The sequence below is a fragment of the Bombina bombina genome, chromosome 5, assembly GCF_027579735.1.
Source record: "Bombina bombina isolate aBomBom1 chromosome 5, aBomBom1.pri, whole genome shotgun sequence".
In the NCBI taxonomy this organism is placed as follows: Eukaryota; Metazoa; Chordata; class Amphibia; order Anura; family Bombinatoridae; genus Bombina; species Bombina bombina.
In genome coordinates, this window is record NC_069503.1 from 1,026,774,462 (window position 1) to 1,026,791,756 (window position 17,295).

A 17,295-nucleotide genomic window follows, 5' to 3' on the forward strand; every position below is an offset into this window, starting at 1 on the left:
GATAATTTATTTTCTTTAACTACAGTCACCACGGTATCATATGGTTTCTCCTATGCAAATATTCCTCCTTTACGTCGGTCGAATGACTGGGGTAGGCGGAGCCTAGGAGGGATCATGTGACCAGCTTTGCTGGGCTCTTTGCCATTTCCTGTTGGGGAAGAGAATATCCCACAAGTAAGGATGACGCCGTGGACCGGACACACCGTTGGAGAAAGTAATTTATCAGGTAAACATAAATTCTGTTTTTTGACAGTGTTTAAACTCACTATAAGGGAAGAGATAAATTGTTGTGAAATACAAACTCTAAGACTTCTGGGAGGTGTTTCCCCATATTGCAGTAGTCAGAGGACATTTAACAATGAGTGCTGATATGGTTTTACATTGAGTCTGAAGAAATAGATTTATCGGTGTCAGAGAGATGGGTACCTCTTTCTTTTTTTTTTTTTTTTCTTTTTCTATCTCTCTCTTTTTTTGTTTGTATGAATGAAATTGCCTCCCCCCTTAATAGGGATGAGGCAAAGGTCTCTTAAAATTAAAGGATAATGAACTCGAGAGTAATTTCTCTAGACAGAATTAGAGTTGTACAAAGTATATGAGAATTTATCTGTCTGTTGGTTTCTTCTTTTGTTATGGCAAATGTACTTGTTTCCTTTCAATAAAAATTTGATATATATAAAAAAAAAAAAAATCAGTGTCTATAAATCTGGTTTTAAGGTTCTTTTAGTTCAGGGCTCAACATATGTGTTCAAAATCTAGGAGCCAGACCATGAATTTAGGTGCCAGAAACTATTGACCATTACAGTATATAACAGTAAAAATAAAAGTTGTATTTGTATTTCACACATAGCGAGGATGGAAGCATTCTATGAATGTGGACCTTTTAACAGATCACTGATTAGTTAGGGACACTTAACTCAAAATTAAACGTTTATGATTCAGATAGAATATGCAGTTTTAAGAGTTTCCAATTTACTTCTGTTATCAAATTTTGCACATTCTTTTTATATACACACTTTTTGAGGCACTATCTCCTACTAAGCATGTGCACAAGTTTATAGGGTATACTAGTCTGTGATTGGTTGATGGCTGTCACATGATTATGGGGGGGGATCTGCTTATTTGAAAGAGTGTTATTACATTGCCTTTATATTATTCACTTGTTAATTATGCAGTTCTAATGTATTTAGTGGTCCTTTTAATGGTATTGAAAGAACATAATATTTCAAGCCACCCGTAGTTTCTTGGTACATTTTTCTCATTGCTAATACCAGGGATATATGGATGGCCCTTTATGTAATGGCTGTCTTTATGAGGGAGAAGCAGCACCCAAGGTTGCTTCGGGTATTTTATGTAGTAGAATTGGAGTACTCTGGGTATAGAGGCATTAGTTTAATAGAGATGGGTTGCATAGAAACTATAGTGGTTAAAAGGCTAAAATTGAACTCTATTGATCTCTAATCACAACTCCAAAAAGCATGCAATGCAGAGAAAACTTCTTTAATGTGATAAAACAAAATACAGGTAGCCCTCAGTTTACGCCCGGGTTCGGTTCCTGAAGGAGGAGCAAATGGTGTAAAATGAAACTAGTTATCCAATGTAAGTAAATGGGAAGTAGTCATGTAATATTATATTATATTTAAAGCCCTAAAATGAATGCTGTAAATGTAAAAAAAACAATAATATAAAAATTGTTTTTATTCTTATCCATCAATAAGGCAGTGGGGAGTTCTGTTTATCAGCCAGTGGACAATCCTTTTTTTATTTTATTTTTTTTGCTGCATATAAAAATACCTGTTTTATTAACATGCACACAGACATACATTTCCTGTTAGCTTCAAAATAAAAAAGCACAGCGTTAAATTTTTTATTTGTTACTGCTTTTCTATTTGGATGATAAAAAATGTTTTACAGTTTACTGTCCTGGCCCTTTAAGAAGGCAAACGAATGGCAAACTACTCTTGTGCTGTTCCCAGTATTGTAGTGCTGTGCTGTGCTATAAATGCAGATGGCAAAAACTCTTCTTCAAATCTTTTGTTTTCAGCTAAGGAGCCCGTGAAATAACTTCCTCAATAGTGGTCACATAGGAGAGGTGCTATTGTGAAACAGCACAAATTGAACTGTCATAAAACGAGGGCTACCTGTATTAATATGTGATAATACATGGTTTATTTTCATAGTTGTAGGCCTGCTTGAGTCTCTTATTTGTATTTTATCTATTAAAACCTTTTGTAACAAGAAACATTTTGTCTTTTGAATATTTAAGACTCGTGTTTCATTCATTGTTTTGTTCTCCATTTTTATCATTCATTTTGTCACTCTAAATTGAGTTTTTTAATCTGAAATTAGAATTTACAAATATAGCACGTGTTATGCTTTTAGTATAAATTGCAAGTGACTTAACGCTCCACTGTAGAAATTCTTGCGTAGGATACTTGGATTAAGTAACATTTCTTGATTCTTGGAAAGCGCTATTAACAGATTTAATAGAGGAATAGATTTCAATTTGTCTTAATCAGCATTCACATTAATAGTATAAAAGCGTTTTGTAGATTTGTTTAACAGATGTTTTTCATTTGCTTATTGCATCAATCTGTTCACATTTCTAGTCATCAAGTCACATTGCTTCCAATCCTAAAGCCAGTGCGAAAATGAAGAAGGACAACACAAAGTACGCCTCATGGGCTGCCAATCAAATAAACAGAGCATACCAGGTTGGAATTAAGATAATGTTTGTCTTTTATTGTCTATTTACTCCAGTATCACATCTGTCTGTTTTGGGGTTTTTTGTTTTTTTTTTCATTTTAATTTGTTATAGCAATGTTTGATCATTTATATTCATATTTTGGGTTAAAGGGACAGTCTAGTCCAAATTAAGCTTTCATGATTCAGATAGGGCACACAATTTTAAACAACTTTTCAATTTACTATATACTATTATCATCAAATTTGCTTTGTTCCTTTGGTATTCTTTGTTGAAAGCTACTTAGGTAGGCTCATATGCTAATTTCTAAGCCCTTGAAGGCTGCCTCTTATCTTAGTGCATTTTGACATTTTTTTGCAGCTAGACAGAGCTGGTTCATTTGGGCAATATAGATAACATTGTGCTCACTACCTTGGAGTTATTTATGAGTCAGCACTGATTGGCTAAAATGCATGTCTGTCAAAAGAACTAAAAAATAAGGGGGCAGTCTGCATAGGCTTATATACAAGGCAATCACAGAGGTAAAAAGTATATTATTATAACAGTTCTGGAGTAGACTGTCCCTTTAAGTTGAGGTAGAATTAGTTGAGGGATAATGAGGAAGAATAGGGTGAGTGTGAGGGAATAGGGAGACATGAATCAAATGTATGTACACATGCTACAATATATAATGAGTTGTTAGAATAATAAGTGAAAATCGCAGGAGCGAAGTGCAAATAAAGGGAGAGAACATGTGTTTAATAATCTCCTATACTGGACAACTTCAATATTTTCTAACTGCTTCTCATGCACAAGCTATATTGATATAAGTTGAATAATTTAAAGCAGTAAATCTCAGCAACCATTTAAAGCAGTAAATCTCAGCAACTACTAGCTTTTTAACCAAAGAAGAGGAAAAAAAAACAATACTAGGCAGTATACTCTACCCATATATGGGGTCCATTTAACAATCTCTGTTCGGACAGGTACAGACATCTCCACCCCTGTCCACCCAACATTGTGGCAAGCAGACAGCAATATGCTGCCCGCGTTTTATCATTACATAAGCCGCTGCTTGCTCGCAGCCAATCACCCTGTTTGAAGAAGGCTGAGGGGATTGACAAATGCCACTTTATAGTTGGTGTAGTAGGTTAAGAAGCAGGAGTCTGATGACTGCTACTCTTAATTATTGGCTGCAGGCTTGTTAATACGAGCTTGCAGCCAAACGCACTCCAAAGCTGCATTTGTAACTTCTTAAATGAAGCCCTATCCATAGGCTAAATGTTATATAGTTTGGTGTCACCATTTTGGCAGTAGCTTAGGCTGATCTTTTCCCTTTACCTGTATCTTAATGGTGAAAATGACTTTTTATCCTTAATTAAAGAAACATTATGTATACTGTGTGTTTAATAGTAAATACAATGTTTGCAAGCAATGGTTTTCCAATAAAACCAGAGGTATGTTAACAAAGTTATTTGGTGTTAGCAAATTTCCATATGGTAATTATTCTGGAATTTTTTTGGAATTATGTTCTGTAATGGTGATAAGAATTTTGTCTTATGATTTTACTTAGTAACTGGATCAGGTAACGCTACCTCCACTTTTACGGTTAGATAATGGCCACATCTGTTAAATAATTGAAGAACTTTGGCATAATTGAAAATGGCTTTTTTTGCTTTTCTGCTACATACTTTTTAAGTTGAATTATATTATATTATACTTTTTAAGTTGAATTATTATAATTGCAAATGTGGGTACACTGCAGATCTTTCCACTTGAATAATGTTTTCTTACATTACTCATGTCTGTATTTTTGATTGCTATTGATGTGGACACAATAATTGTGTGAATTTACCTTGATTAACGTTTCACATTGATCAGTACTTAGTTTGTGCCAAACACCATGCTTAAAGTTTTTTCTATAGTGCATACGTGCCCCTTGGTTGTCTGCAGGGTTTCCCAAATGCAAGTGAGCATGTGTAGCCTGTCTGCATCAACTCACTATAGAAAGCTAATGGTGAAAGCGGGTTAGTCTCCTAGTTGGTTGTACTGAGTAAAAGAAAAAAAATGCTCTAGGATGGGGCGGTCAGTGGTGCAGATTGGGTTTAAAAGGTATAGATATACATTTCTTTTATAGATCTAGACTATCTGTAAGCCACCAACTTCTTTAAAAGGCAAAAGCATTTATAAAAGGCAAAAGCATTGTAAACTGGAGATCGCCAAGTTCCTAACTTTTGGGGCCTGCAGATCAATGTTTTAGAAAACTAATTTTATGGCTTTTAAACACACAAATTAAATATTTATTTAAAGTGTCCATGGTTTCAGAGTACTCTAGGGTTTTTCTTGAGTTATGTCACTTTGTTTACCCACCCAACAGAAATGGTCAAAACTCACATTTTTACTTACACTGTTCTTCTTAAATGGAAAGAGTCCACAGCTGCATTCATTATTTTTGGGAAATAAGAACCTGGCCACCATGAGGAGGCAAAGACACCCCAGCCAAAGGCTTAAATACTCCTCCCACTCCCCTCATCCCTCAGTCATTCTTTGCCTTTCGTCCCAGGAGGTTGGCAGAGACGTGTCAGAATTTTTTAATTTTTGTTTTTTGTCTCTTATGGAGGGTAGTATTCTTCGGCATGGGACAGGAGTTTTACGTGGTCCTGTCAGTCTCTCAGTGAGGGCTTGGATGAAAGTTAGAGTCCGGAGATGCAGGGAGAGTCTTTCTGCGAAACCATCCCGACTCATATTAACAGCTCCTCAAGCAATCAGCGTTGTCGAACTTCGCTCTGCTGCCTGCTTTCTTCTCTCAAGTCCATGGCGGAGGCGATGCCACTATTGATCACACTTGAAAGGCCGCGTTCCTGTTCCACGGCGTAGATTACGGTAAGATCGTTAAATTTTACTTTATCGTCAATGTAATGTGAATGTTTTCCCGAGAGGTTACACACCTTTGCGGGTCTAACTATATGACATAAGTGAGTCTCTGTTAGTATCTTGGAATCGAGGGTTAATATCTCCTGAGGGGTGTTATTCAACAGGGGGGTTTATAATCATGTTTGTATGTAATTCAACCTGCTTATGTGTAGGTTTTTTGAGTTCTTCTCGCTATCCGGATTCTCTGGATATGCATCCGTATCCCTTTTGTCTGGCTTTTTAGCCAGCTGAGGTATTTAGTTCTAGGGTAAGGTTTGCCTTAACTATTAGGTGCCCAGACCTGTTTTTCTCCCTGAGACTTTCGGTTGCTGAGGCTTCGCTTGGCCTTTTCTCCTGACCCAGTCTTGGGTGGTTTTGGAATCTTGGATCTCAGGGCTGGTCGGGGTGTTCCACGGTAGTGGGAACTTGGGCTATGTCTTTGGTCCATCTACCTAACCTGGTCATGGTTGCCCAGGCTTTTGGAGTATTTTTTACTCTTTGCCACCATCATCTGGTGGTTAGCTGTGTGGCTTGCGCCTCAAGGGTTGTTGGTTCATACCTAGCTGCTGGCGCTGGATGTCCAATTTTTGGTGCGCCTTAGGGTTGCATTCCCCTGGTCAGCTTGCCAGTGTTCCTGTGGATTACCTGCTTTGCTTGCGAATGGGTTGGCTGTGCCTCTGCTTGGCAAGCTACTTGTAGGGGGGTCCTTTTCTAGGACATCTGTGTTGGGAATTTCTCTTCCCATTAGCCGGTGATTTTGGGCTTTGAGTACAGTTGTTGCCCTTCCGGCATCATCCCTTTCCTTTAGGGGATATTCTCCTCCCTATGGAGATAGTCCTTGCTTGGGGCTTCTCCTGGATGGGAGGCGGAAAGGTGGGATGGGTTCCCCCTGGGGTCTTGCTGGCTCCAAGACTTATTGGGCCTTTATTTTGATTGATCCTTAGGTCTATGGCCTTGCTGTCTGTTTTCAGAGTCGGGTTGTACTTGTTCTCTGTGGTGATGGCTGTGCTATCCTTACGCTCGTTCGATGTACTTGTTTCGGGATTCTTTTGTTCCCCTGTCTTGGATCCCTGAGGCTGGGTTGGTCCAGCTGGGTGTGGGTCTTCAGGTCAGGATGGCCGAGCGGTCTAAGGCGCTGCATTCGGTCGCAGTCTCCTCTGGATGTGTGAGCCTTGTTGAGTCTATCCTGTTAGCTCAGTCTGCTAGGGTATAGATTTTCCTTTTAACTTGCTCCATTGATTTCAGAAGAGGGTTTACTCTTCCTTCGGGTTCTGAGGGTATACTCCCCTTCTTGGGGGGCCTCGATTGAGGTTTGGTGTTTCCCTTTTTAGGGACCTGTGTGTAGGTCCGGCGGCTTAGGTTGCCTAGAGCGTGCCCTCTGTCTGGGGGTTGCTTTTGCTGTCTGTTTCTTGCTTGACTGCTTCTTCCTCCTCGCAAGTACCCTCTGTGTCGTCCTGTTATGGACTCTGTGTTCTCAAACTTGGGGTTTTTCACCTGGGTGTATTACACACTTTTCATGGTGAATGCTTTGGTATTCTATGGTCAGACACTGGGAGGACTTTGCCTCTTCAGTTGCATTCCGTGCTTGCAGGATGTTGGAGAGACGTCTTTTCTGTCTCTGTGCCGGTCTTATAACAGGTTTCGCCTGGTATAGGCACAGCCTCCTTTTCCTGTTTGTGCCCCTTTAGGTCTCTGTGAGCTGGGCTCACTCTTGGAGGTGTTCTTTTTGGTATTAGGGGACCTTTCGCTTTCCTTGGTTCTCCTTTGCCTTGTCCCCTTCGGGGTTTCGGCTGGTGTCTCCTTCATTTGTGGAATTTGCGGTGGGGGACCGTCTGTTGGGCGACGATGTCTCCTGGAAGACTGTTGGCTCAGTTGAGTCCGTTTGCAGTCTCTAGTTTGGCTTCTGGACTGACTGCGAGTCAGTGTCCTTGGGGCTTTTCCTCTTAAAATTTTCTCCACTTCGGTCGAAGCGGGATTTTTTTATTGGGTAGAGGTTCAAGCCTGGTGCCCTCAGTATGGGCCGCCTATTGTACCCTCCCATCTTGGCATTCATTGTCCTCTATAGCTTGGGTATTGTTTTCCCAAAAGTAATGAATGCAGCTGTGGACTCTTTCCATTTAAGAAGAAAAACATAAATTATGCTTACCTGATAATTTCCTTTTCTTCTGATGGAAAGATTACACAGCTCCCCACCCGTAATTTTATGTGGGGTGTCTTTATTATTCTTCTGTCACCTTTCACCCTGATATTTCCTCTACTGTTCCTTGTTCCTCGGCAGAATGACTGGGGATGAGGGGAGTGGGAGGAGTATGTAAGCCTTTGGCTGGGTGTCTTTGCCTTTTCCTGGTGGCCAGGTTCCTATTTCACAAAAGTAATGAATGCAGCTGTGGACTCTTTCCATCAGAAGAAAAGGAAATTATCAGGTAAGCATAATTTTATGTTTTTTTCTTGGGGCCACAACTATGGCACATTCTTAGTTCTGCTATTTCCCAGGGGCTACAAAAAGTAATGCAGAGGGGGTCACATGTGGACCATGCGCTGCCAGTTGGCCAACCCTGTTTTAAACATTTACTGGGCAGACTCTTTTTTTTTTTTTTTTTTTAGTTGGTGGTGCTGTTTTGGTTTACTGTCTTATCTTTGTAACTAACAAAGTCTAATGTATAGATGATATAAAAACAATTGTTGTGTAGGTTTGAAAGCTTGTACAACAGGGTAATCATGTTTTAAATTTTGTCCATACACCTATCACAGGGGCAGGGCATAAAATTCAAAACTTTTATTTCATGATTCAGATAGAGCATACCGTTTTAACATAACACTCAAACTTGTCTATTATTGTACTACGGGAAATTAATTTATATTACACGTGTAGTCTGAGTTCCACTTATATATGCACCACTGCAGGTTCTCACTGGCCTCCAGGCTACACCATTCAGGCGAATATCTGGGACTACAACTTCTGAAATGCTACTGAGCTTGTCTTCCTTTGTTTCTTTCATCAGATAGTGCGAATCATGTATGAGGATTATCATCCAGTCTACTAGAAGAATGCAAAAACACCCCAACATGCCAGAGCTTCAAAGTGATTGTGAATATTATACTTTGTATAATCAGATCCAGAATCTAAGCATTATATTGTATGGACTTTAATTCAGAAATTCTAATGAAGATATGCTATAATTTATTTTTTAATGTAGCCATGAAATTCTAACACCCCATGCTCTGGCCATCAACTTTAAAACAAAAAATGAAAATAAAAAAATGTATGTGACATTTTTACCTGTTCTCCGATATGGTGCTCTAGCCATACTTCACTTACAACATTTTTTTTTTTTTTTTTTGGTGAGTGCCGTATAGCTAGAGCACCGATTGGAGAACAGGTAAAAACATCACCTCACCAAAAAAAAGTTTTAAAGTCAGCAGCTGGTGTGCGGGATATTAGAATTTCATGGCTGCATTAAAAAATAAGTTATAACCTATCTTCATTAGAATTGCTGAACTAAAGTCTAAAATATTGCTTAGATTCCGGATTTGATTATACGAAGTGTAACATTTACCATCATTTTAAATACAGTCCACTTGCCTGAATCCTCTAGGATTTACCTCACTTCATCTTGGAGACAAAAAAATGACAAAGTGCTGATGTACTCATCATTGATTGGGGTTCTCTAACCGATCTGAGACCCATTTCCTTTTCTGCCTACAAAGGACAGTGGAGTAGACAAGAAGTTTTCAGCCAGGAAGTGAAGAGACTTTTCTCAGTTTCGAAATGTCACAGGCCTCCCCGAAATTCATTTATCTGCCAATCCCCTTGTCTACAGTGTACTGCTCCTTGTGTGAACCTTAGCCTTCACCAGGTCAAATGCGGATTTTTCTTCCAATCCCCTGACTTGTGGAATGCTGTTCCTTGTGAGATCCTTGGCACCATGCTTGCACTGCCTTGGATGGGCCTGTCTACTGGAAGCAGTTGTCTACAGCTTAGGTGAGGAGTACAGTGGACAATGGTGCTCACAACTAAATACATTTCAACTTCATAGCCCCCTGGCAACAAATAGTATGAACATGTACAATTGATTCGGATAGTCTGGGGCACACATTTATACACCACACAATTTCTATAGCAGTTTTAAGGCACTTTTTTAAACTTTGGTAAAATGAAATTGTCTATTTAAATTTAGTGCAACCAACTTTAGCACTCTCTGGGTTTACTGGAGACCCTTAACGCAGCTATATTTCCACACCTACGCTAAAATCTAGAATTTTAATGTTTTTTTGTTTTAGCGTGGGTGCGCTAAGGGTTAAGCTTTTTAGCATTTTTTTTTAGTGTGCCTTTCTGACATTCCTGTTCCTGTGGTGCTGTAACCATCTTAGGGTGTTTGGAGAAACTATCAGGACCGGTGGAGGTGGTGAGGTACTCTGATTATATCAGAACTTTTCTCTGATAACGTTATTTAACCCTTTTGTTTTCTGTGTTTATTTTTACTAGCCTTTACTGTTTTGGTACGCTGTTTTTTTGTTTTTTTTTGCGCTTGTCAGTATACCTCACTGCATTCCCTTACATGGATTATTTAGTTGGACCACTTCTTTCTATTGCTTCCCATAAGAGGTTAACAATCGGTGTGCCTTCTCAATGCTTATATTCTTCAGTGTATCTCTGATACTTAAGCTACTATACTTATCCTTACTTATGCATCTGTATTTTACTGTGGAGCAAGTTGGTGCACTTCAGGTCTCCGGACCGTTCAGCTGATCCTTTAGAAGGGAGATCCACTGATCCTTAAACCCCTTCCAACTTGTGTTTGCTTTGTAAGTATTTTCAAGTGTGTGTCCCACTGCTCAGCTGTACTGTATGCTGTGTCTAACTCTAGACAGGGTTTTGCTGTGTTGCCCTTATATCAGAGTCTTCAAGGGTATATGGGTTCTTCTTAACTATCTCCAAAATTTAAAGAATCTATTCACTCTGTTGTTGATGAATTTTGGTCTATTATGCCTCCAACAGTTATACTCGGATGCATGCACGGGTGGGAAGGTAATCCTTCTCTACCCTTTGGCTTATGAAAGACATCTCTTTGGAGCAACCCTTCTAAATTCTTCATAAATAAAAAGGGTACTTATGAATCCAAAGATTCCTCTTCTAAAGATGGATTTTCTGAAACTCATTACCCCTCCTCTGTGGCAGAGAATGTCCTTTAATTTCAGGCTTGAGCATATTTATGCTCTAGCACAAGAAGTAGAGGATTTTCTTCTTAAATGGAAAGAGTCCACAGCAGCATTCATTACTTTTGGGAATTAAGAACCTGGCCACCAGGAGGAGGCAAAGACACCCCAGCCAAAGGCTTAAATACTCCTCCCACTCCCCTCATCCCCCAGTCATTCTTTGCCTTTTGTCCCAGGAGGTTGGCAGAGACGTGTCAGAATTTTTCTTTTTGTCTCTTATGGAGGGTAGTACTCTTCGGCATGGGACAGGAGTTTTAAGTAATCCTGTTAGTCTCTCAGTGAGGGCTTGGATGAAAGTTAGAATCCGGAGATGCTGGAAGTTTCTTTCTGCGAAACCATCCCGACTTATATTAACAGCTCCTTAAGCAATCAGCATGTTGAACTTCGCTTCGCTGCCTGCTTTCTTCTCTCAAGTCCATGGCGGAGGCGATGCTACTATTCGTCACACTTGAAAGGCCGTGTTCCTTTTCCACGGCGTAGATTCCAGTAAGATCGTTTCATTTTACTTTATGTAATGTACTGTAACGTGATGTTTCCGTGAGGCTAGAGTTCCTCGCAGGTTTAACTTAACATAAGGGTCTCAGTGAGTCTCTGTTAGATCTTGGAATCGAGGGTTAATATCTCCTGAGGGGGTTATTGGACAGGGGGGTTTATAATCATGTTTATGTGATTCAACCTGCTTAGGTGTGAGGTTTATGGACTCATGGTTTGTAACTTTGAGGCCTTTGGAAGTGACGCAGCCTTTTGGCTAGGCACGCATTTTGGACTGTACGGTTCACCCTGTGTCCGGGCGTGGTTACAATATGTTCCCATTTCCGCATTCCCGACCGTGTGGCGACTGAGATATTCTAGTCCGTGAGGGTCTGGTCATAGGAGGTGGTGAGTGCCCCAGCCATTGGTGGTGTCAGGTGCCGTTTTTTGTTCTTACTAAGCAGTCCATATTGCTATCCCCTCTTCACAGCTATGGGGGATTCTGATGCTGAGCCTGTTATCATTACAGATTCATTTACAGAGGATTCGTATACTGACGAATTATAATATCTGATTCGGTGTCAGGTGACAAATCCAATTTAGCCTCGTTGATTTCTGTCAACCATCCTTGTTCCATATGCCATATGAGAGCACCCGGTTTCTCGGGCTTGGGGAATCAGGGATCTGCTGAGCCATCCGCCTCTGGGGGTCCTGTCTCCCAGGGAGAGAGTTCCCTATCGAATGCTCCTCTCACACATGCGGGTAACCCCTTTTTTTAGTTCATCCACGCGGGTGATGTGTTCCCCCCGGAACTTGCAGCACGCTTTCGCTTTCAGATAATGTTGGCGATGGCTCGTCTGCCTAGTCCAGGCATTTCTTTGAGAATGTGCTCGTGCCCTATTGTCCCGGGTATCCCACCTTGGGGTGAGCCTCCGCAGTATCCTGAGGGTTCTGTTCCAGAGTGTTGTGCATCTCGGTACCGGATTTCACGCCTTTACGTGTTGCTCAGACAGGTGTTTGAGTCGCTGAATGATCCTATAGTACATAGATATGTGAATTTTCAGTCTGATGGTCCGAATGGTGCAAAATGTTAGACAGATGGGAATGAGGTAATCTCCTATTGTCTTTATTTTGAGTTTTCTTTTCCCAGTTATGTGAGATGAGGCTCCGTTTGGCTGGTCCTACGGGTAGGTTTGTGTCTCTTTTGGTCGTTAACCTTCGGGTTGCCTTATATTTTATTTATGTCCGATGGATGTCTTATTTGTTTTTTGTGTCCTTCAGGAACCATCTGGGATTGATACTCTTTGTTACTTCTGCGGAAGTTGTTTGGACAGGTTAGTCCTATGTTTAAAAATGTCTGTTTGCTTTTCCCCTACGAGGGAGAGTTTATGCAGCTTGCCGGTTAGGACCCATGGTACAGGCTGGCCCTGTTGGGTTCGTTCAGTCTTTTGGCTGTTCAGACACGTGGCGCTGTTTCGGGTGGTTCGGTAGCAGTGCTGACTGCTCAGGTTATCATTGTTTTATGTTCCATTAAAGCATTTGAGAAGAACACAAAGGTTCATGAAGCGGAAAGGATTGTCTAAGTCCTTATAGCTTCCAGTTATAGATGAGGGTGTTCTACTATGCTAGCTGGAAGCTAGCTCAGCATACTAATGCACTGTGTCTACTCTGCATTGTAGCAAACCGAGGGTTGCAAGTTCGATCCTTGGCGAGGTCTCCTCAGCCTTTCCTCCTTTCGAGCTTGATAAAATGAGCAGCGCCTTGAGTCCCTTAAGGGGGATTAGCCGCGATTTACAACTATAATCATGTTTTAAGGGTCACTCTGACATCTGATTTCGTCAGAGCCTTGAGTGCCTCCTCCATGTGGGGGAGAGTTTGCGGGCTTAGGTCCCATTGCCGCAGTTTGAGTGGTTTGGCCTTCAGTTTTAGGCCTCAGGATGGTCCTGTTAGGGGATCGGATAATGGTTGATCCCTGCTTTGTTTAGCTTGGGGTTCCCCGGAGCTGGGAAGGTTTTGCACCTTCCTCTACCCTGTGTCTTCTGCCTGTGTAGAGGTGATGGGGAGTATAGTAAGGTTTTATGGACTTTGAGGTTCCCTTCTGTTGTCCTGAGGCTTGAGAGGTCCCTTCATACGACTATTAGCCTGGCTCCTTGGAGCGTTGGACTTTGGCTAGGGATGGTTCCTTCCTTTGGTTGGGGCTTTCGAGTTTTCCTCGCTATCTGAATTCTCTGGATATGTGCCCATTCCTTTTTTTTGTCTGGCTTTTGGCCAGTTGGGGTATTTAGTTCTAGGGTAAGATTGCCTGAACTATTAGAAGCCCAGACCTATTTTTTCACCTGAGATTTCTGCTTCTGGGGCTTCGCTCCTTTTTTCTGACCCAGTTTTGGGTTGTTTTGGATTCCTGGATCTCAGGGTTGGTCGGGGTGTCCACGGTAGTGGGAACTTGGACTGTGTCCTTGCTCTATCTACCTGACCGGGTCAGATTTGGCCTGGTTTTCAGTATATTTATTGCTCCTTAGCGGAGTATCCCATGTCATCTAGGGGTTTCCTGGGTGGCTTGCGCCTTTTGTGTGTGGGTTCTTACCTAGCTGCTGGCGTTGGGTTTCAAATTTTTGGTGCACCTTAAGGCTGCATTCCCCTGGTCAGTTGCCAGTGTACCCATGGATTCTCTGCTCAGCAGGTGAGTGGGTTGGCTGTTCCTCTGTTTGGCATGTGACTTGTAAGGGGTTCCTCTTCTAGGATATTTGCGTTGGGGTTTCTATACCCACTTAGCCAGTGGCTTCAGGCCTTCAGGGCATTTGTTGTCCTTTCCGGTTTCTTCCCTTTTTCATAGGGACTTTTCTCCGTCCTATGGAGATGAGGTCCTTTTTTGCTTAGGACTTCTCTGGGTCGGGAGGCATAAGGTGGGTGTAGTCCGCCTGGGGCCTTCCCAGTTCCATGCAGATTGTGGGCTTGTTTTGATAGATTCTTATCGGTCTATGGCCTTATCTGTGGTCAGAGTCTGGTGGGATGGTTATTCCATTTCTTTGCTCGTTCCGGTATCAGTTTCGGGATTCTTTTTGTTCCTGTACTGGATTTTTGTGGCTGGGTTGGCCCAGCTAGGTATGGGTCTGCAGGTCGGACTCTCCGGGCGGTCTAGGGATCGCGGTATCCCTTGTCTGTGAGAGCTTGGTTGGCTGGGAGATGGTTTCTCCTTTCTCCTTGTTTCTTCACTGGAGATGGTTTACTCTACCTTCGGGTTCTAAGGGTATACTCCCCTTCTTGGGAGGCCTTGATGGAGGCTTGTGTTCCCTCTTTAGGGGCCTGTGTGCAGGTTAGGCAGCTTAGGTTGCCGTGAAAGTGCCCTCTGTTGAGGGACTGTTTTTATGTGGTCCACTTTCTGAGGACTGCTTCTTATTTTCCTTGCAAGCTTCTTTGGTGTAGTCCTGTTAGGGACTCTGCGTTCTTGATCTTGAGGTTTTTCCCTGGGTCTATTACACATCTCATGGTTGAATACTTTGTATTCTAAGGGCGGGCGCAGGTCTTTGCATCTTCTGTTATGTCCATGCTTGCAGGATGTTGGATCCATGTCTGGATTATTCCGGTTTTCGCTTCTCCTAATTCTCTGTTTGGATCCATTTTGGGCTCTGTGAGCTGGGCCCTCAAACACTTGAAGTGTTTCTGTCATACTAAAGGAACCTTTTGGTTTCCTTGGTTTCTTTGCCTTGTCCCCTTGGGGCTTTGGTTTGTTTTCACCTTCATCTGAGGGGTGATTGGAGGAACCGTTTGTCGGGGCGAGGATTGTTGGCTTAGTAGAGTCCGTTCGCGGTCTCTTGTTTGGCTCTGTACTGGCTGGCTGCGAGTCGGTGTCAAGGGGGCTTTCTTCAAATTTTTCTCGGCTTCGTTGAAGCAAGATTTTTTTATTGGATTGTGGTTCAGGTCTGGTGCCCTAAGTTAGTGCCGCCTATGTACCCTCCCGTCTTGGCATTCAGTGTCCTCTTTAGCTTGGGTATTAATTTCCCAAAACTAATGAATGCTGCTGGTGACTCTTTCAATTTAAGAAGAAAAACATAAATTATGCGCACCTGATAATTTCCTTTTCTTCTGATGGAAAGAGTCCACAGCACCCCACCTGTAATTCTCTGTGGGGCGTCCTTCTATTCTTCTGGCACCTTTTCACCCTGATATTTCTTCTACTGTTCCTTGTTCCTCGGCAGTATGACTGGGGGATGAGGGGAGTGGGAGGAGTATTTAAACCTTTGGCTGGGGTGTCTTTGCCTTCTCCTGGTGGCCAGGTTCTTAATTCCCAAAAGTAATGAATGCTGCTGTAGACTCTTTCCATCAGAAGAAAAGGAAATTATCAGGTAAGCATAATTTTGTTTTTTTCTGCTAGAGACAAACAAGCATTTAAAAAAAGACGAATATTTGAAGGATGCCCCCAAACAGGCATCCATTTTTGTGTGCCTGACTCCATTTCTTTTCTGATTTCCAAGTAATGGCATATACTTATAGTTAATTTTATTGTGTCTGCCAAGTTCAGAATTATATTCCATCTTTCTTCTGCAAATACAGAGGTATGGGAAACTATTCCTAGGGGGATGCAGCTGTATCCATTCTTGCCAGGTGTATTGCCGTTCCTTTGGAGGGCAGCAAAGGAATCAAATTGTTTTTATTTTGTTGTGATAAATATTCAGAAAGGAGTCTTATATTAAGTTCATTTGCCTTTTATGCTTCCCCATGAATGTCTAACCTACTTCATCTTATCCTATTCCTTTTGTCAGGGTTTCCACACCAAAAAAGTATTAGAAAGTCATTAAGGTTATTCACTTAAAGGTACAGTAAACACCTTCAGATTTGTATATAGCATGTGTAGCTATGTATAATGAAATAACATTGCAATATACTTTCATTATTTATTTTGCCCCCTTTTCTAGTAATTTAGCTCTGAAAACTGAGCACTTTCTAATGCCTAGAACGTAGCCTGCTGACTTCTAAAAGCTAGCTCTGCTGCATATATGTCCCTAATTGGTTTTATCAGATAACAACTGCAAAACAATACACTGCATTCTAACATGGTAGCCGGGGCTAGCCTTATCTGTGGACTAAAGCCCAAGTTGGCTCCTCGAAATAAGGCAAATCATGACCATTGATAAATAATTGCAGTAAAAAAGAATCTTAGTTTGTTTTAAAAATGTTAAAGGGATACTGAACCCAAATTTTTTCTTTCACTATTCAGATAGAGCATGCAATTTTAAGCAACTTTTTCATTTACTCCTATTCATTTTTCTTCGTGTTCTTGCTATCTTTATTTGAAAAAGCAGGAACGTAAGCTAACAAGCCGGCCCATTTTTGGTTCAGCACTCTGGATAGTGCTTGCTGATTGGTGAATACCATTTAGCCACCAATCAGCAAGTACAACCTAGCTGCTGAACCAAAAATGGGCAGGCTCGTAAGCTTACATTCCTGCTTTTTTAAATAAAGATAACAAGAGAACGAAGAAAAATTGAAAGTAGGAGTAAATTAAAAAGTTGTTTAAAATTGAATGCTCTATCTGAATCATGAAAGAAAAATGTGGGTTCAGTGTCCCTTTAAGAATCACTTAACACAGTTACATATGCAGTAATTGTATAATAAAAAGAAAATGCAAAAGCACTACAATTTTAAAATGAGTTCTATTTTTCCTCTCCCTGCATCATGTGACAGCCATCAGCTAATCATAAAATGCATATTAGTATATTCTCAGAGTTATTGCACATGCTCAGTAGGAGCCTGTGTTTTAAAGTGTGTAAATTAAGAGATGCCTATTTTGATAATGAAAGTGAATAAGACAGTTGTTTAAAATTGTGTGCTCTATCAAGGTTAATTATTACTTAAGTGTTAATGATTCAGACAGAGCACATCATTTAAACAACGTTCCAATTTACGTCATATTTAATTTTCTTTATTCTTTTGGTATCCTAAGTTGAAAAAAATAAGTAGGCTCAGGTGCAGCAATGCATTACTGGAAGCTAGCTGCTGATTTGTGGCTGAACATA

General features: G+C 41.1%; 1 protein-coding gene across 2 annotated transcripts in view; it reads left to right on the forward strand.

The window, feature by feature from the left end:
• Positions 1 to 17,295, forward strand: part of EMC2 (ER membrane protein complex subunit 2) — a 224,939-nt gene that overhangs the window by 193,404 nt on the left and 14,240 nt on the right. For both annotated transcript variants that reach the window (XM_053715284.1, XM_053715286.1), the window contains one exon: positions 2,607 to 2,711. In XM_053715284.1, coding sequence (XP_053571259.1) covers positions 2,607 to 2,711 — 105 coding nt within the window. The remainder of the gene's footprint in view (positions 1 to 2,606; positions 2,712 to 17,295) is intronic.